At 42.5% G+C, this 21,428-nt stretch overlaps 1 protein-coding gene across 4 annotated transcripts in view; it reads right to left on the bottom strand.

The window, feature by feature from the left end:
• G3BP2 (G3BP stress granule assembly factor 2) overlaps positions 1 to 21,428 on the bottom strand; it is a 50,865-nt gene that overhangs the window by 13,903 nt on the left and 15,534 nt on the right. For all 4 annotated transcript variants that reach the window (XM_065597457.1, XM_065597458.1, XM_042856319.2 and 1 more), the window contains exons 2-7: positions 19,913 to 20,031; positions 10,862 to 10,943; positions 5,947 to 6,120; positions 4,677 to 4,767; positions 2,232 to 2,334; positions 147 to 327 (exon numbers count right to left, since the gene is read on the bottom strand). In XM_065597457.1, the coding sequence (XP_065453529.1) occupies positions 147 to 327; positions 2,232 to 2,334; positions 4,677 to 4,767; positions 5,947 to 6,120; positions 10,862 to 10,943; positions 19,913 to 20,007 (726 nt within the window). In that variant the 5' untranslated portion in view covers positions 20,008 to 20,031. The remainder of the gene's footprint in view (positions 1 to 146; positions 328 to 2,231; positions 2,335 to 4,676; positions 4,768 to 5,946; positions 6,121 to 10,861; positions 10,944 to 19,912; positions 20,032 to 21,428) is intronic.

Below are 21,428 nucleotides of genomic sequence, written 5' to 3'. Positions count from 1 at the left end.
TTGTGGTTCAGAGAGCAGGACACTGGGAAAAAAAAATCTATCAATCTGGCACTTGAGAAAGCGATTCACATTCAGCTTAACACTGAATAGTCAGTGTTCTGGATTACCATCTTCATTCATGTGTACAAAGTTAAACTTTAACTAACCTTTGGAGGTTCTTGTGGTAGAGAAACAAGTTCTACAGGCGGTGGGGATGGAGATTTTTCTTCTAGCTCTTCAAGATTCTTTTCTTCTACTTCAGATTTCAGCTCCTCTGTTTTTGTTTCAGATTCCAACTCCGGCTCAGGCTCATGAGATGATTCTTCCAAAGGCTCCTCCATTCCATTGCTAGAATTAGAGGCATTTTGTTCACGGTAAAGTACAAGGCTCTTACGATGAAGTTTTGCTAACATGCAATGCTGATTTTTTCCCCCCCAAATAGGCTTTCAGCTTCCTACCATGACATCCTGTACATTTACAGTATAGGCAGAGACTATTTTTGCCCCTACCTTCAGTTGCACACAAAGCCACATTGTGGTTCTATTAAAGTCAAGGTGAATTTTACCATTAGCTAGAACGTGAATATTACCAAGCCCACATTATGCATGTATCACCTTCAAGGAATGGACTAGAAAAGCTGGAGAACTGCCACTTAGAAATGGCAAGAGGCATTTCTGACAAGAGAACCAGCAAACTAGGGCTGTGAATAGTGCCTGCGTTGACTGTACACATGCAAATGTATCGTTCCCATCTCATTTGAGAGTGTGTTGAAAAAAGCTAGTTACCAATCGAAAATCTTAAGCATAATTCTATTCTAGAGAGAAAAAACCAGCACCTTATTTTTCTGCTCTGGGTGTGCTCAGTATAAAAAGGACAAGTCCTCAAATGAGTGGACTGTTTTTCACTCCCATTAGCTCTGTAAGAGCCAACAGCTGAGAAAGTGAACCGTTTCCTTCTTGGGCATGAACGGAATTGTTTGCTAAATTCCAGCCAGTTACACCTGTGCAACCCCCCATGAAGACAAACATTTGCAAAGGTGGCACTAAGGGCCTAATTGAGTCTAAAGAAACATTTAAAGTAGTCTTGTGGGTAAGGCACTGGACTAGGACTAAGATCCGAGTTCAACTCTCAGCAGCGTCGTGTTTCCTTCCCTAGGTAACCTGGGGCCAGTCACTTACAGCCAGATTTCCAGAAGAGAGACTCCTACCACTTAGGCAACTAAATAAAGGCGTTTTCATAAATGCCCAGCCCCCAATGACACCCTTAGGGAGATTTTCACAGCATCCAGCACCTGAGCTCTTCTGAGAAACCAGCCAGATATTTTGGTGCCTAAATGGGAGCAATGCTCTTCTGAAAATCTTGCGCTCAATCCTTGTGCCTGCCTGCCTCATGTGTCAAGCGCCTCTTCTTCCACCTTTGGTCTGTCTTCTTTAGATTTTAAAATGGTTAGGCAAAGCACACACTTAGGCCTAGTCTTCACTTACCGGCTGGTCCGGCGGCACGCCATCGATGTTCTGGGATCGATTTATCGCGTCTGGTTAAGACGCGATAAATCGATCCCGGAAGTGCTCACAGTCGGCGCCGGTACTCCAGCTCGCTGAGAGGAGTACGCGGCGTCGACGGGGGGAGACTTCCGGCCGCGTCTGGACCGCGGTAAGTTCGGACTAAGGTACTTCGAATTCAGCTACGTTATTAACGTAGCTGAATTTGCGTACCTTAGTCCGAAGTAAGTGGGGACCCGGCCTTAGTGTATATCTGTACAATGGGGCCCTGATCTCAGCGGGGGCCTCTAGGTGCTACTTGTCAAGTATCAGGGGGTAGCCGTGTTAGTCTGTATCTACAAAAACAACAAGGAGTCTGGTGGCATCTGTTAGTCTTTAAGGTGCCACCAGACTCCTTGTTGTTTTTGTAGGTGCTACTGTAATATATAGTAGATATTTATATTATAAATGGGTGGATTACAACTAAGGAAATAGCTTAAGGTGTCAACACATACGGATTTGGAATTTAATCTCTATGTTCACATTTGTCATTTCACACTTATAGACGAGAGATAAGATTAAAAATAATGAGTTACAATATCCCACAAACATACATATTCCATCTAAACACAAAGTTCAGCGCACACAGTTCTGGCATATTAGGGCCATATGTGCATTAGTTTGGTTAAACAGATATTTTAGGGAATTAAGAGTATTCAGGACTAAGCAGCCAAAGCAATTGTTTTCTACTGTTTAGCACGGACTTCTTACGTTACAGGGTGGCTTTCATAGTATGCACTGCTTGTATTCTCTTGCACTTGCTCAGGGGACGGCTGCCTTTCTTCCTGCTCCTCTTCAACCTCTTCTTCCGATTCTGACAGACCAAACAAGACTTGTGATCAATGTTCAAGGAAACGTCAAGCACTTTTTAGAGCACGTTCAATTCTGCTCGCTGGAGAGAGTATAGATTCAAGAAGTCGATGTCATTTCCTTGGTGAAAATCAGTTTCGTGGCACAAAACAATGGACACGAACACAAAACCAGGATGTGTAATAAGAGACAACTAAAAGTCGTGCTTCACCACTGTAAGCAAGACATTTAACACAGGAAAGGGCAGGACACAAACTCTCCAGGGATGCTTTTCACCTTTACGTTTCCTCAAAGAGGAGACTACAGTTGCTGCAATATCAGGCTGCTGGCTTTGTTTTACAACCAACACCTTTATATATGTGGTGGATAAAAAGGGGGAGATTAAACAATTTACCTGCAAGTAACAAGACTAAGAAAACAAAACTCAATAAAAAAGAATGATTGGTTGAGATCGACTTTTCCAAACCACCTTATCCTTTGGGAACATTTTGTAAGCAGCATGAACCATTAGTCTACACACACACTTGCATTGATTTCCAGTTTAGTTAGATTGGTGCAAAGCCATGGTGTGCACATTTTTATTTTGATTTAAGAGTGGCTTATTTCAGTTGAGCTTAAACCTGTCCTTAATTGACTTAAACCTAAACGAAAACAAGTCTGATTTAAATAAAAAAAGTCTATTCCCCCTTTTACAGCAATTTAGCTAAAAAAAATTCAGATTAAAATCTCATTTTAAAACCGCAACTTTATATTCAGGCAAGCCCTAGGTATTTGGATTTCACTGGCACTCCTAGGTAATATTTTGCCACCAAGACTGCAGAAGGAAGGGGGCAATAAGCTTTTTCTACACCTTTCTCAAGACAAGAGAGGAAGCAGATGGCTTCACACCCAACAGATCTCCAGACTTGCTGGCTTTCTTGGTTGTCTTTGGCCACTAAGACTCAGCCATCAACTTGATCCAAGACCTGGCAGCCAAGAAGGATCCAAGGATTGATATATTTACACTCTCTAGTCTGGTCCAAGTTGCCTTCTCAGGCTCCTCAGAAAGAGAGGGAGAGAGCCAGCACTCTTTCTAGACATGAGTAAAGGCGACACAGGTTGTGAATCTCCCTAAATAACGTCCACCAATCATGCAGATGAAGCACAAAGTAGGTCTGTATCGAGTGGAAGTCTTGCCAAAGCAAGAGGCACACAAGCGGAACCTGGACTTCTCCAGTATGTCACAGAACCAAAGCAATTAGCAGAAAAAATGAGATAAGAAATACTGTATCTCAACCAGCTACTGTGAGTGAAATAAAACTACATATTTAACACTGAATATACCCATTAGTTGATCACTTGTTTAAAGTGATCTAAAAATTTGGCCAATGAGGAGACAGGGAGCTCTGATCTGGCCTTTAACAGTTGGAAAAAGTTGAGTGTGCTCAAGGGGTACAACTATTTCTATAGACAGGCATGAAATATTTGGATCCACAAAAGAGAAAGCGAGTGGCTCCAATGGTCAGAACATTGAGGTTAGCGTGTGCTCTTGACACACGGCGAGCCTACTCTTAATTGCCCATTAAAGTGGTAAGTGAGCAGAGGTGCTCATTCAGGAAGCCTCCCCTGCAAATCCCTGCTGGATATTATCAAAGAGAGGATTCATACTTTGTGGAAGGCTGAATATTTAAATGAAGAGTGGAGGACTGTCCCCTGGCACTCAAACATCTGATTCAGCTTCAGGGCTAAGGTCACAGTGCTGAGTAAAACGTGCAATTAAACTTTGACTTGCTTAACTGACCTGCCTTTTGACAAACAGTATAGCTAAACTTCCGAAATTGAAGTGATACTTTAATTTCCAAGTTCACTGTTGCTCATTTCATTTTCATTCTTAATTAAGCTTCTCCCAGATGTAAGAGTGTAACCATCAATACGCAAACTGTATCTGTACTGAGTACTACAAAAGACATTCTGCATATCACAGGAGCAGAATTATAACCTTAAGACTCCAACTTTAACAAAAATTATGTACAATATACAGAAGTGAATATGAGGAGGGATAGCTCAGTGGTTTGAGCATTGGCCTGCTAAACCCAGAGTTGTGAGTTCAATCCTTGAGTGGGCCACTTAGGGATCTGGGGCAAAATCAGTACTTGGTCCTGCTAGTGAAGGGCTGGACTCGATGACCTTTCAAGGTCCCTTCCAGTTCTAGGAGATAGGATATCTCCATTAATTAATTAATTTATAATTTATATTTGAGAAAGTACTTATTTGTCTAGAGATGTGTGAAACTCAAGAGGCTATTTTGCCAAGGAAAATGAAGAGAAGTACAAATGAACCCAAGGCATACAGAAATTAAGTTCTCACCTTCATCAAGTTCAGCCTCAGAGTCTCCAAATACTTCATCTTCATAGCGGAATATATCATTATGAACATAGAACTTATTTGGAACAGATCCCTATGGAAGGAAAAAGCGTACACATTTACTAGTTACTTGAACAGATGGATGAGTTGTCTTTACTGCTGACTGACTTGATCTGTAAGCTTTGTAACATCACTACTTACTTCAGTTCCACATTTCTAGTGCAGTCACCACCATAATACAAGTGCCAATAAAATTACAAACATTTCAGTACTTTTAAAATAATCTTTGGTGTCTACCCATCTCATTAATGCGGGTTTGCCTGTGGCTATTTTTTTTTTTTTTAAAGTACACAAATAATCAAATCCTATAGCTGTGACCAAAGAATCAGTCAAAAAAATTCAAGAAGAGAAATCCTGAGTGTTTATACTGACAGTAACTTTATGCTTTTTAATTACTGAATATAAAAGTTCATTTATTTCATGGATACTCATTTGTGAGACTTCTTTCTAAAAAAGCTATTTGACCGTTTGCTATTTTAAAATGGAGGCATTTATTTTTGCTTCTACTTAGAAAAAAAATGTACAAGTTTTAAAGGAGCTACTCAAAACAGGTAAGTTTTACACAGCACCGGAGTTCAAAGAATCTAATAAAGGTTTCTAATAAAAAGGAATACAAGCATCGGGAATAGGAAATGATGACTTTCCGTACTGCATTCCTTTATATAAGGATCATGTAAGTCATGACCTGTGTTGCTTAAACCAAATATTTGTGTTTGTTTCCAGTGACTTTGCATTACCCAAACACGACAGGAGCATAATGAGTTGAATAAGATTAAGTCAAGGGTGTCAAACTCATTTTGTGAAAGGGACAAATTACATTTAATTATGGTCTGTGGGCTAAGTCTCTAGAAATCAAGGCTTTATGAAGTACTACTTACAATCTAATGGACCAGGTCCTACCTACAGGCCAGGTTTCTGTCTCAGATTCAAAGACTTTAAGGTCAGAGAGGACCATCATGATCATCTACTGACCTCCTGAACATTGCAGGCCACAGAACCTACCCACCCACTCCTGTGATAGACCCCTAACCTCTGGCTGAATTACTGAAGTCCTCAAAATATGATTGACAGACTTCAAGTTACAGAGACTCCATCATTTACACTCGTTTAAAACTGCAAGTGAACTTTGCCCCAGGCTGCAGAGGAAGGTGAAAAACCCCAGCGTCTCAGCCTTCATAAAGTTCAAGGCAATCACATTCGAGTACATACTTACCTCTGGAGCCAGAACAAAAGTTTGCATAAACTTCCTCATTGGTTGCCCGTTGTTAGACAGTTCCCCCATGACCTGCACGACTACACCATCACTCAAGGTCGCATGTGCATCAACATGACGAATCTTAGTGTGGCATTCACTGAACTGTAGGGACATCACCTTCTTATGAATCTCCTAGAAATACAAATAAAGATCTAACTTTAAAACTAAGTACAACTAGAATTTAAACAGAGCTCATAAGACTAGTTATATTAATTATATGACCCTGAGCTAACCACTCCCTTCCAACTCAAAAGGAGATAAGGGAACTTACTAAATGCTATTGGCTGAAACAGAGGCTACAGCTTAAAAAAAGCTATTACTCAGATTCTCCAGCAGTGTTCGCTGTGAATGAAAGAGCTCTGATAAAGCTCATTTTTACCTAATTTTCCAGCTAAGTTGCTGAAGGCAGTAGATAAGATTTTCACTTTCCAAGGCCAACCAGTGAGTCAAATGATTCATTTGTTTGAAGAAAAAAAAAAAAAGACACCCCATCACTCTTCCAAGGTATTTGTACAAGTCCCATCACAGAAGTATCTGAATACCATACATTCTATCCAGGAGCCCAATGTACTATATGACATCTACTTTGTAATTACATAGTTCTCCTACCCAGAAGTGTGAAAGTACTGGACAAAAAAAAAAAGTGACCACACTCTGCCTGGGCTCACAACAGCAGTCAGAGTTGGGAGTGTCAAGTCAACAGACACGTTCTCCCAGGAAGGCAGGAACAAAGGGGTGGGGTGGGGGGGAAGCTTATTTTCTCAAGTTTTACTTAAATGTTTAATAACCAAAATAGAATAGCCACAAAGCCAATGGGAAAATCTAGAACCTGACAAGACAGTCCAGAAGTGTACAGAAACACGTGACTCAATCTTGCATTATCTCTTTGGCCAGCAGATACATATACAGATATTTTGTACCCAATAGTTATAGTTCTAATATCAGTCAAACATGGGTGATGTCAAAGTCCTGCATAATGGTGCATGTCTGGATTGCAGAGATCTGGCACACTGCTGAATACATCCAGCAAAACACCAGTTCCCCTCCCAGAACTATATGTTTTAACTATAACTATGTAAGACGTCACTAACATACTTAATGCAATAAATATCCCTTTAGGAAAGCAAAACAGCAACACAATTTGCTACAGTTAATATTACAACAGATTTACAAAGACCAGTTGCAAAGAAGAATTAACCGTCAGTGTAATTTTTAAGATACCAATTCCACTTCCATAATTACACATCCAATAGCAAAGAACAGTCCGACTTCGAATTAGCAGCAATATTAGGCTACCCCCTCTTAACATGGTCTAACATTAATACAGCTGTGGGGATGCCAAAGTTATGAAGTATGGGACCGATGTGCCTACATATAAATTTTGATAGTGCTTTCGTAGCATCCAGGTTTAGTATTATACATGCATGTCAATAGCTTGCTTGCTTGACCTATTCTTTTCCATTCCTTTGTTTCCATCTCAGAAAGCTGGGTTGATTCTCAGTCTCTCAATCTCATTTTCCTTTCAATGATGACATCTACGCACACATTTTTAGAAACACCAGGGCAGCACCTCACCTCTGTTGTGCTTGTCCTTAGAGCTTCTCCTAACAGTCATTCTGTACAGCATGATTGCCGAATGTGGCAGAGTCAGACACTGCCTGCGATGAAGGGCATTCCATGGAGATAGTAATGCTAAGGAGCAACTTTGCCCCAGGACAGCAAGCTTCCCTTACGGACCAGAAACTGTGAACTTAACGGAGCTCTTGATCCTCTCTCTGCCTTCTTTGCTAACAAATTTTGAACCCCGTAACATTAAGTATCAACCATCTCCAATGACGGCCAATGGAGTCAAGACATTTAATAATTTACACTTTTCCTTATTCCCAGTCTACTTGGCCATTCTTAAAGGATTTCAATCACACTGTAGTATGGAAGATAACCAAGGGTTTGGCACTGCCTTCATCCTCCAAACTTTACATTGTAAGTATTACTGACGATGAAAGCGGGTACACATTGTCAGTAAAAGCTACTCTATGCATGGCACTTGGCAAGGTGAGGCCCAGAGACAGCAAGCCTACACCTTACTTCTGGAAATTCGTAACAGCCAGACTAGAACACAAGAGTAATCTCTCTGCCATCAGTAGCAATTGAGGAATGCTTCACGAAGCGGAACAGAAACAATGATGTACCAAACTATGCAATAATTCCATTCAGAGGTAAGACTTCTGCACTGTCCGAAACTGAAACCTGGAGAGCGGGAGATCAGGCAGATTGAGGTGTGCACTGCCACTTTGTTGCAGTATGAAGTTACATATAAATACCCAGTTACTGACTGGTTGAACAAATTCTCCCCATCACCACCACCGCACCTGAAACTCACAGGTACCCCTACAGCATTTTAAGACAATCACTGATAAATGATTAAGTATGAAGGATCCCATGAGCACATTCTGTACCTGTAGGCAACAGGTGCAACTGCAGTGGTGTTAATTTAAGCACTAATGAATACAAAGCTAAATAGTTTAGACAGTCCACAAGTCGTGTCCTCATTTACAATGACAAGTTTAAGAGTTGTAGTTCATCACTGTAGCTGCTCCACCAGTGATATAAATGGTGAAGGATGTAGTGGAGACAGGACTCTGGTGTTTCTACATCACCTGCCTTAAGAGATGTGACAACGGTACAAATGCCAGAGTCCTGTCTCCATTACACCCTTCACCGATGCATAGCCACCACCTGTATGGATGAAAGGATCTGACTAGCAGTGACCAGGAAGGGAAGGAGAAACTAGGGAGAAGCTAAGACTGGCTAAGAAAAGGAGAGGTGAAGGGGCAAGGAAGGCTGGTTAAGCACTGTGGAGTACACCGGCCTCCTTCACAAGGCAACAGTGCTAAAAACTGCTGCAGAAAGACGCTTTCAAGGACTGCATCAGCTAATGCAATCGAATCCTTCCAGTAGGGCCTCAGGAAGGTACGATCTGAGCACTAGAAAGCAACCCACCAGAGCTTGTCCACAGAGGCCTTGTGGTGCTTTGCCTAGCATGCGGCCACCGTTCCAAGGAATCATGAAGGTTCTATGGGCAGGAGAGATCTGCAGAGGAGCAATGCCAGATGCAGGGCCTGATTCAGCAGGGAAGAGTTATTGTGACAACTTCTCCCCTTTGCAAGGCTCTCCGAAAAAGCACAAGGACTTTCGCTTGTGGATAAGTAGATCTCAAGTACTGAACAACTGTCCAAGGAATGCCACCACCTCTACTCTGGCCTTGGGACAGATGTTAGAGTCAAATATCCTGGCTAGCAAGGAAAATTAGACCATCTTGGGAAGGAAACTTGGACACATTTTTCATGAAATAGGAAGAGATTACGCCACTGTGTAAGTCCCAACTTTCTAGGCTAAACAGCAGCCGATTTCCATGACAGGACTGTTTGCATGCAGTTTAGACAAGGGGTAAAAAGTAGTGAACACAAGAGATTAATGCAAAACAAATTATCTAGATGAAAATAATTAGTCGCGACTAATCAGTTTTAATCACACTGTTAAACAGAATACCAACTTACATTTATTATACATATTTTGGATGTTCTTCTACATTTTCAAATACACTGATACAAACCTAGTACATCTTTGCCACCCTGGGAATAAGGAAGTCTGAAAGCATAAAATCCTTACAACTTTCTGCCGAACCTACCACACAAGGGGAAAGAGGGTAAGCATAAACTATCTCCCCCATCAATGATACGGAGAAAGTACCCTGTAGCCAGGCATCGGGTGCAATATCTGGGAACTGGGGCTCTGCCACTTGCTATGAAGAAGTCCATCAAGAGAGATGGGGATCAGGACGGTACTTTGCTGAAGGGCTCCTGAAGAAGATAGTGGTGAACCATTCCCCAAGACAGGAGTTTCCAGTGGAACCAGTCTATTTGGGAGATCACACAGCTGTAGGGCTTTGAAAGCACTCTCCTCTCTCTCTGCCCAGGAAAGAAAATATGTGATTCCTTCTGGAATAAATGCTCTGGGGTCCTAACTTGATTTAAAAAGGCCACCGAGGCCACCTTGTCTGACTTGATCGGTATCTGGCGGGGAGGAGACTCAAGCCAGTCCGATGGCCCTGACTGCCAAGATGTTGACGTGGAGATCTCTCTGAAAGAGGACAGCGCTCCCTGAATGGATGAATCAGAAACTCCTGTGTGGAGGCTGGCATCCTTGATGAACAGAGAGATGAACAGGGAACCCCTTCATGGTGTAGGATCTGTCCAGCCACCGAATGAGAGGTTACTTACTTGGATGAGGTAGGAGAAATTAGGCACTTCAAACCCTCCTCCCACAAAACAGATTATAGCAGACACTACTAGAGGGATCGGGAATGGAATCTGATTCAGAGATCCCAAGTCTGACAGAAGAAGAGCTCCGAGCAAGGCCGTCTGGGAGTGTGTCGGATAGCTCTTTTACCCATCAGTCAAGGTCACCGAATAGCAGTCTATACATTCCCAAAGCTTCCTGGAAGGTGTGAGCTGAAACAAGCCAGTTTTCCAGGTAGGGAATTTTGTGGACCCCTAACCTCCCACATCAACATACCTGCGTGAAAGATGAAGATAGTTCACCCATTTACCTACAGTGGTAACAGCCACGTCACAAAATGCATACAGTAAATAGAGGAGGAGTAGTAACAGCTAACCAAAACAATTCAGACAAGTATGGATTTAAGCTCATGCCATTATACAGTACATGAGAGAGATGGTAACTGATTCGTAATAGCTTGCTTATTGGACAAGAAATGTATAATACAAGAAAAAACAAAACTGATTGGTTAAGACATTAGTATCACAGTCACTAGTCTTAAAATGAAGACTATGCAATTGATTTAGATACATACAGCTTGGCCATACACTGCTTCCTGGGGCTTCCCACTGGCATCCAGTCCACCATGGACATAAGAGGAATTCCTGCCATAAAACCTGCAAAAACATTGAAGCTTCAAGTTTAGGCTTCTGACAGTAAAATAAACCAATTTCAAAGTCAAAGACACCATGCGTTTAAGTCCAGTGTAGTAGTGTTAGGCATGTTCTTGGTTGGTTTGTTTTTTAAATTCGTTTCTGCAGAAATGCTTCCATTTGTGCATTCGGCTGCTTCTATCACTCCTGAGTATTGGAAGAACAAGACCTACTTTCTACATCCTCCATCTTATTTACAATGACTACTGTGTTTCTAATGAGCCCGACCATACTTTGTTTGTTGGGTTTTTTTATAATTGTGGTTAAGTCCTATTGTCATTTGAGCTTGAAATGTGCCCAAGTTAGTGCTTCTCACTGACTGTGTTAGAGAAGGTCCAGTTAAGATTTCAGGCTACACTGATAAGGATCTAGTAAGGATATAAAAGATCCTATCAACATTCTATAAATAGGTATTATCCTTAAAAGCTGCTGGGCAGGAAGAACCAATCTTTCATTGCTTCAGTCTATACAAACAGGTTGGCCAAGTTATATCTACATTGAAACATTTGTTTGCAATTTTGCCCATTGGCTTCCCCAGCACCAATGACCAGAAATGCAAAATTCAGAAACCCTTGATAACAAGATTTAAAGGAGCCACTATTCCAAGAAGCTCAAAAAGATGTAGGCTGAGATCAAACCGAAAAACATGGCCGGGGAATAGAAGTCAACTGACCAAAAATCAAATCTGAGTATCCATTCAAGGGAGATAAATGTTAGACCAGTTTCAGTTCAATCACCTTGTTCTTCCCTAGTTATAACTGAAATACAAGAACTATTTCCATCCCAAGATGGAACTTTAATTTTATATTCATTTGGATCACTGAAATACAGAAAACTGGAGAAGTTAATGTTTCAGTTAATAAGGTACTGCACAACCGTAACAAGACTTAATGTAATGTTTCCATTCTAGTTCTGTTTAACTCACCCTAATTGTACAGAACTACTTAATTTTTCTACAAATTAAACAAACCACTCAAGTCAAATTCCAAATTAAGGTTGTTTGTACAATCTTAATTCTATTCCCTTCTGCATATGCATTCCAGTAGTCTTTAATTCCAGGACCGCATAATTTATCAAATGCAATATATATTTCTTCTACAATTTTGTACAGATGTGTATCATCATAATCATTTTAAACTTCACCGGTTTATGATCTTTCAGTTTCAGCAATTAGTAAACACTGATTTACTCCAAATGCATACTTTTAACAGTATTAATTTTGGAAGTTACATTGCTAACTAGACGAGTGAAAAACTGAGTCTACAGTAGCCAACGTGTGTTTTCCAGTGGTAAGTATTTCACAATGGTGTATTTGCAATAAGATATATTAATGGAATACCACTGGATAGCAATGTAGTCACTGAAAGGGATAAAGCAACTGAATTTCAATCCCCTTATATATTTTTAAACAAAACAAAATAGTAATCTACATATGGAAAGTTACAGAATTGAATGTTACATACCCTCCACCCACTTTTCAAAACACTAACTTTCTTCTGCTGCTAGTTGGATTGGGTCAGTTTAGTGCATGACAGAATTTACAAAGTTAATTTTAATTAGTCTTTCAAAGGTTGGAACATGTTATCCACCCAGCAGTTACTGCTGCACATTAGTTTTCACTTTTAACAAGTTATTAGAAGTTTTGTTCACCAGTAAGAAATATGCTCCCCAGAATCAGGGGGGTAGCCGTGTTAGTCTGAATCTGTAAAAAGCAACAGAGGGTCCTGTGGCACCTTTAAGACTAACAGAAGTATTGGGAGCATAAGCTGTGAGGTTCTTACCCATGAAAGCTTATGCTCCCAATACTTCTGTTAGTCTTAAAGGTGCCACAAGACCCTCTGATGCTCCCCAGAGAATATCCTAACCCACACTCTGTGCAAATTTCTGCTTTCCTACAGACTTCAGACTTTAACCTAGAGGGGTCAGAAAGATGAGACTCAGAAGTGTCCGCTCTAAAGGAGCATTTTTAATGTTGCAAACTAACTGAAGACAGAATTTTCTTGACTACTTTCTAGTAAATCTATCACATTGTTTTAGATGAATTTGGGCAAGAGACAGTATTATTCGCCATGCAAAACAGATTGAATCTTTGCATTAAGTATTGAGAGAAACACATCTTACTTATGAGTTACTACTGTTGCTCCACTGGGCTAGCACTTTCCCCCACTACTACTTTATGTTATTCTTCTATTATACGTATGTGTGATTTATCAAGTATTTTTGATTAGAGTATTTTCAGGGACACTGGCATACATACATCAAATACTCTGATAAGACACTATTCATGCATATCTAAGGTTCAAGAAAAACAACTGGCTTTTCTGAAAATAATTATGCTGGATTTTCACTCCTGAAAATAGTGCCTCCAGGATAAACAACACACACAAATTTCTTTAACTCTTAAGATTTGACCTTCTGAAGCTGCTGCAGGTCAGTCCAACAGCTGTACCTTAATAAATATGCTCTAAAACTACATACTTTAGAAGCCTCAGAACACTCTAGTAAGTTGTTTTCAGGAGTGAGAAATGGGCTATTCTACATTTGAAATTAAGAAAGTAAAATTCTTAAGTACTTAAAGGTGAACAAAGGACGTGCAATGGACACATAAGCACCTGTACAGCAGATGAGAGCACCTCATCATGCCGAACTCCCAATTCCAAGGGTAGCTACAGAGATGAGCAAATCATGCAAAACTTCCCAAACAGATCTAAATTATAACCCTCCATTAGCAAGTAGCTCAACCTCCTCACCAGGGGAAGTCATGGGAGATGTACGTTTCTTGTTCATGTGGAACTATGAAATTCCCCCAGATCTTGGCCTTGCAGTCCCTGAACATGCTGAGTGAAGAGCCCACTAAGGGGCAGATCTGCTGATCATTCAGAGCTATCGACCAAGATAATAAGTTAAAGCTCCATCAGGGGAATAAATGTTTAGCTCCCATGTACACAAATCTACAATTTCCATCCATAACAGATCACAGAAGCTATAGCACCAGCAAAGCCACAGAGGTTCATCGATGATGGAACTCCCATTCAAACCACATAACCCACAAAGCTATCTGAAGTAGCACTCCTAGTTCCTGAAGAAGCTGGACTACTGGCTGAGTTTTTGCAGATGCCTACTGACAAGGATCTCTGGGGCTGCCCTGAAGCTTTTACTGGGGGGGAAAAAGATTGTGAATGCTAATTGTCAAACTCCTCTCTAGTCACTGTGGAACTATTACGATTCCTTCAGATGGATGTCAAACACTGTCAAGCCCTTAAAACCACAGCCTCTATAGATGTAATAGTTCAGCTATAGATCAGGCAAACAGCACAGGGAGCACAGAAAAAATGCTTCAAGACATAGGCGCCGATTCCATGGGTGCTCCGGGGCTGAAGCACCCACAGAAAAAAATTTGAGCACCCACCAGCAGCTCCCACTGGCCCTGCCCCACTGCTCTAGCTTACCTCCGCCTCCTCCGCGAGCACGCCGCCGCATCCTGCTTCTCCCCCCTCCCTCCCAGCGCTTGCACCACGAAACAGCTGATTCGCGGGGCAGAGAGGGAGGGGGGAGGAGGGGGAATGCCACGCTGGGGGAAGAGGCGGGGCCGGGACAGGGATTTGGGGAAGGGATCCAATGGGGCAGAGAGGGGGCGGAGTTAGAGCGGGGACTTTGGGGATGGGGTTGGAATGGTGGCAGGGCCAGCGCAGGGAAAGGGTGGAGTTGGGGTGGGGCCAGGGGCAGGGAAAGGGTGGAGTCGGGGCAAGGAAAGGGGTGGGGGGGCCCGGGCACTCACCGGCACTGGAGAAAGTTGGTGCCTATGCTTCAAGAGGAACTCTAACAGACACTAGTGTCCTCCACAAGAGGCCACATCCAAGTGTCCCAAGCTAAGAAAACTGGGTTAGCTTGTGGTTAGAGATCTCCACAATATCTTAAAGTGGTTCTGTTTCCCTGCAGAACTGTGCCAGTTCAGAGCAACAGCTGCGGGGAGACAGTCCAGCATTTTCACCAAGTGCTCAAAGGTGCAAGCTGTGCTCAGAATGCCACCTGTTGTAAGGAACTCTAGCTGCTGAAAATCCTGGAGCATTCCCAGGAGTTCATCAAGCCTGATGCGTTGGCAGTACCAGAAGGTCATTAAAAAAAATATACAAGGAGGCTTATAACTAATTATGCTTTACACTCTGGTTTGTTAAGGGCCCTTCCTTGATACAGAATCCTCAGTGTCAACAGCTCCTGCAGCCTGTCACCATGGACTGGCATCCAGGATAACCTGGAGAGCTGCTTCTCACAGCAGCACCATACACAGAGTTCCTGTGACTAGAGTTGACAATTACCCACCACTGATCTCCCCCAAAGCACCAGACTTTTCACCAACATGCAAACAGTCTCAGCAATCAGCTCGGTTTATAGGGCAGTTACAGAGACTCAGGGGAGCAAAAGAACCTAAAAGAGAACAACAGGAACAGAATTAAAACAAATCAGGGGTCAATCTGAGAAAGGGCTAGACCAAAAACTTGAAGACTCAGACACCAACTCCACAAAAGTGTTGAATTGCAGATTATAAACCCCAAAATCAAAACTACTGAATCTTCTACGCAAATGCTAATGCAACAACCAATAAGAATAAGGACTGACTGGAGTTTGAATGAAGGACCGCCTAGTATCTTGCTTAAAGAGCAGCATGTGATCAGAGCTCCAGCTATATCATTACATCTCTAGAGAGGGTAGCTTTCTGTAAGACTTTAAAAACTGACACCACCTACTAGCCTAAGGACTAGGCCTAAGAGCCAAAGTGAAAGAGATGTGACATCACACCCTTGCCCTAAAAAAACCATGTCTTCTGCAACGTAAAGGAACAACTGTGCATGGTATTTAACTGTAATCGTGCATATCAAATTTATAAGAAATAACTTGAAAAATGTAACTTACTACACCTCTTGTTTTTGATGTAACTTTTCATTTTCTGGTTTCACTCCACTTTCTTACCTACAAGAGATTATAGTGTGTCTTTTCCCCATCTTGTCTTCAGTTTATTTCCTCTCTTCTTTCTTTCCTCCTGCCCCCTTACCCTTGCCCTCTTGTTAGACTTTCACCTCCCTTTTCCTTCTCCCAACTTCTGAATACCAATCTCTCTTCACTCACTCCCATTCACACACAGGGCTTGGAAATTTTATCGGACACCTAAAAGTCAGTCCTAAAAAAAAGAAGTACCGCTATGCACTTCTGGCCTAAAATACAAGTGCCAGAACACCGCTGCTGCTCCTCACAAAAAAGCGTCAAGAATGATGTTGCATAGTGCGCTCACACAACTTGAGCCCTGCTGATTGTCAAGGTATAGCAACTATCAGACAAAAGAGTATTTATGGGGCTGCCCCACTGACCAGGTAAGAAACCAGCCCCCCGTTGCACCCCATTGTAAAAGGAATCTCAATCCCTTCTTCTAAGAGGATGGATGTCCTGCAAGCTGCTTGGGGAGTCCATTTCCATCTAGTGGGTGCCAAACATCCCAAGCCTCCCCCACATTCGCTTTGGACACTGCAAGTTGTCTACTGCAGTGTTTCCCAAATGGTGAGTCCTGACTCATCAGTGGGTCACGGGAAGGTTCTAGATGGGTCACAGGGCCCTAGGCAAACACTTCTCCGGGCCTGGTGCAGAGCAGAGGCCTCGGGGGGAGGGTTAGAAAGCACGCCTGCCCTGCACTCACCCCTCAGTGGTTGCTGGGCTCAGCTCCCCACCCAGGACATTGTGACCGGGCATCCTGGTCAAATTCGAGTGATGTTGCAACACCGTGTGCCAGGTCGTAACGCCCAGAGCAGAGAGCTGGGCCCAGTCCGGCAGGACAGGAGCCACCACTGCAGGCTCGTTCTCTCTCCCCGCCCCTCCCCTCTGGGGCCTGCACGCCACACTGGGCCAGGATTAGGCTTGCAGTGTCTGGGCAGAGGGTGACTGTGGATTATAAAACCACAATGCAGTTAGTGGATTGCGTTAGTTAAATGTTTGGGAACCAGTGGTCTACTGTTAGCTGTTATTACAGGAGGCAAGAGGGGTGTCTACCACTCCACCATTCCCCTCAACCTTCTGGTTGCCATGTGTGGGACTCTCCCTTAAGCTCCTCCCCAGAGGACAGCATCGGTGCTTGCCTCTGCTCATAGCGTTCAAGCAGGACCAGCAGGAAACAGCCAAATATCAGTTACAGGAGGTCTGCAAGGTTCTGAACAACATCAGTAAAACCAACAAGACCATGATCATTCTTGGCTTTGCTGCAGCTTGACTATGCTACCAGAGGCAGAGATACCGAAACTCTTTGCAGACTGAGAGCACAGCATTGCCTCTATTTCTATTCTTTGCATTCAGAGGTTCCTCAGAAGCTAGTAACATCTGCTTGGGAAAGCTCCCTACTGAACATGCTGGAGAACTTCCCCAGCTCTAATGTTATATTGAGCTCAGGGCTCTCCTTCCCCACAGGGACAGAGGAGCTCCAGAATGCCAGAAACTCCCAGAGGTGCACAGCAAAAATGCTGCACCTCAGGAGGCTTGAAGGCACGAACTGCTCCTCCAATTCATCTACACGGGGTATCCTCCTTCCCCCCGGCATCAGATTTGTGGAGCTGTGCCATGCCCCGAGCTTGTCAGTTATTGACTCCCCAACCAGGTCCCAGCAGTATTTGCTGTACCATGCATGAAGCCTGCTGGATCTCAGCTCCAATCTGAGGAGTGAGACACAGGCAGAACCTGCATTTGCAACAACATCTATCCCTGCCCCTGAACTGACAGACACATTTTTAAGTTGACCTGACTTGAGGTTTAGGTCACTTTAAAATTTTACCTTTACACAGAAATGCTGCTTCCAACTTCTGTTACATAGGAAGTATGTATGGTTCAGAGCAACTTTGGACACACCACAGAACAGAAACTAAGTCTAATAACTCATTTAGGTTTTGAAGCTGGACAGCAGATGAGCTCAGGGGCAGTTCAGTGATTTAATTTAGGTAGGTATTGCAGATAGCTTCCCCCTCTGCTTTGGGCAAAAAAGCATTACATAAGATCAAAATTTTAAATGGTCATTTTGAGGGAACTGTAACTTGGGAATTTCTTGACCAAATGAGCCCAGATATGCACCACCAACTCTACCCAAGCTCTCAAATGACAGCAAATTTTCAGGCATTTGAATTTTAAAACACTCAACGTCTCTGAAGAGAAAGTTTCACTCAACCTTAAACATGATGCTGAGCGGGCTGACTCTTATGTTCGGAAATATACTCATCACCATACAACTAGTTTCTGAAGGCAAGAAACACTTAATCAAATTTAAAAGTGTACAATGAAGTTAACTGTACAATGATGGGAACTATAAAAGGAGAATGCAGGTGGATAGGATTGATCCATTAACGTTCACTAGTATATTGGAAACAAATCCCTGACTAGCAACATTTATCTCATCTCTAGTAAGGATTCAGACAAACACAGTAAAAACTGTTCTAATCGAAACTTCCCCAACTGCAGAGGTCTATAAACCGGCATTTCTGATCTTAATTGAAATGCCGGTTTATATAGTCTGGTTGGTGCGGGGCCGGCAGGGGATTGGGGAAAGGTTGGGGGTGTAAAAGCTGTTTTATCCAGCATGTTGGGAGAATGGGAGATGCTGGTTAACTAAGAGGGAGGGAGTTTGGGTGCGGGGTTGGGCCACGGGAGGGGCTGTGGAGCACGGGCTCTGGGAGGGAGTTTGGGTGCAGAATGGGATGCCCTGCAAGCCACGACCTGTTCCAGACTCCAGCTGCTCCTAGGCAGAGGCGCAGCTCTGCATGCTGCCACCACACCCACCCACCCCCTCCATTGGCTGGAAACTGCAGCCAGTGGGAGCTGCAGGGGCGGTGCCTGCAGGCAGAGGCAGCAGGTACAGCCACCAGCCCCACCTCCGCCTAGGAGCAGCCAGAGCCCAGGACAGGTCATCACTTGTGGGGAGCCGCCAGAGAGGAGTGGCCCCTAGATCCAGCACCCCCTCCTGTGCCCCAAACCCCTTCCCCGAGGCCCCCCTGCACCCAAACTCCCTCCCAGAGCCCACGCTCCACAGCCCCTCCCGTGGCCCAACCCCGCACCCAAACTCCCTCCCTCTTAGTTAACTGGCACATCCCATTCCCCCAACATGCCGGATAAAACAACAGCTTTTACTGTACTTCTCATGGGAGTTTCTCAGTCAACATAAAGCTTAGTTAACTATAACTTTTAGCTCTCTTGGTAGGTACTATATCTGATTGAGTCATTTTGTTGTTGTTTTACAGACTTTTTTTTTTAAACCTCTCTCTACCTTGTTGCCATGTGAATAATGCTACATAAACTCAGACAACTAACTATACAGGGGAAGACAATGAAACTGACTGCACCATGCCATGACATGTACAAAATAAATTTAGCAAAAAAATATTTATTGTAATCTTTCAGTTATGCAGGCCTTAGCGGGTACGAAAGACTCGGACAGCAATAGGATTTTCTAGTTGTGTCCAGCTAACATTAGCGAGGTGAACCCCTACACTACCTGGACACTGGAAGCTTGATTTTTGCCTAGGAGTTCAGGGGCTGTCTTACTACATCACCTTACTACAGTTTGAAGAAATTCATCTAGAATTCTACTTTACGAGAATAATTTGCTCCATCTGCATTTGTGCATATGTAAAAAAACCCAAATGAACATACAGTATATATATATCTGCCTGAATAGCTATACAGAATGACACACTCAAATAAAGCACACAAGTTTTATAAAATAATAGCTTTCAGTATAGCTGCAATTACCTACCTTTCAAATGATATGGGGAATAATTTTCAACTCTCCCACCCAACCCCAAGAGTTCTTAAATTTAGATTAAAATAAATGTATTTTACATTCATCCAAAAATACAATCTGCTTCTTATATTCAAGAATACATCAATTAATTTACATATAAAAAGATTACCTGTGCAGGAAGTCAGGAGCTTTGTTTAGCAAAGTGTAGTACTGCCTCACGAACTCCCGCCCTACAAGCAGGGGACTTGGCTTCTCCATCACCATTTCTTTGGTACAGAGTGTCAAATGCTGTAATTACAGAAAAATTAATAAATTACTTTAAAAGCAACCCTGCAATTTAATATATCCATCCATTCATCCCCTCACATGGATTTTTATGAAATCCTATGTAAAACAGGAATCACTATTTGGTAAGAAACTACTACACCAACATGTAGTCTCAGACTTAAAAATCTGTAGTTCAATCATTCATTATCTTGACAAATTGATCTCATTTTCAAGATCTCAAAGTAATTAGCAAGCACAATAGTTTCAGTGGAGACAGACAAGAGGCAAGCTATACTTGTTAAATCATTTAAATAAATACAACAAAATTATCCAAAATACTGGCGATTACAATTATTTTACCCTTTATTAGCAAGAGGTTGATTAAAGTCATTAAAACAAAAGTTTCAAATGAAAGATTATGTTAGTTACTTATGTCCTTTGGTCTTTTTATCTTTCAACAGCAGTACTCGCACTCAAGCAGAAAAACTTACTAAGAGGGGCTCACCACCTTTAATACCGTAAACTTATCTACCTTGTAAGTCTGCTTTTCCAAAAGCAATTATCCTTCAACACAAGTCATGAGAGAAATTCCTTCGCTATCAGAATGATCTGACATTTCAAGGTACCTGTCTGGAGATTCAGCAGCTTTGCTTTAACGACCATGCTCTAACCTCAGATGGCTCTGAATTTTCCAGCCCAGTTCCTTTCAAGAGTAGGAACTCAAACTCAGGTACATTTGGCCCAATCAAGTAAGAAACATCCTGTAAGATCCCAAAACTTGGGGAGTGGGAGAATTTCAAATTTCTCTACTTCAGAAGCAGGCTCTGAAGGAAAGAAGAATACAGCAGAATTCCTCCACAGATAGGCACCGTTGCCACAGATACTTGTGTAGTTCTTCTCCTTAGATTGACTAAGACCATGATTGAAAGCGTCTTGAACACTAGCAAAGACACTAGCAGACTATTCCCTGGTCTACCAGAACTCTGAAAGCCCTTGAAGTGCATGTGACTGTCCCAATTCCCAGAAACTAAACATGCACAGTTTCTGCTCTGGACAAAATATTTCCTGTGTTTTTCCTACATGAACTCCCTTAACAGGCTATATGATTATCTTACTAGAATCAACTTTGGAAAAGCTGTTGCGAGCATTGTTCCTGAATTGTCACTGAACCAAAGAAGTCTTGAGGTTATCTGTTCTCAGATACAGAGGGCATTTGTCTCCACCAAAATCTGAAGGGGCCAATGAAATTCTCACGTGGAGGTTACTAAACACAAGCCACCACTATTGTATCAGTATTGACACCACTTTGGTCTCCACATCCCTCCTACATAGGTGTCCCTAAAGAACAAATATGCACATTGCAGCAAGCAGTGAATCAGCCAACAGGAACGTAACTTCCACTACAGTCACAATCCAAC

This window comes from Chrysemys picta, chromosome 5 (genome assembly GCF_011386835.1).
Source record: "Chrysemys picta bellii isolate R12L10 chromosome 5, ASM1138683v2, whole genome shotgun sequence".
Lineage (NCBI taxonomy): Eukaryota > Metazoa > Chordata > Testudines > Emydidae > Chrysemys > Chrysemys picta.
This window is presented reverse-complemented; position numbering and strand designations above follow the sequence as displayed.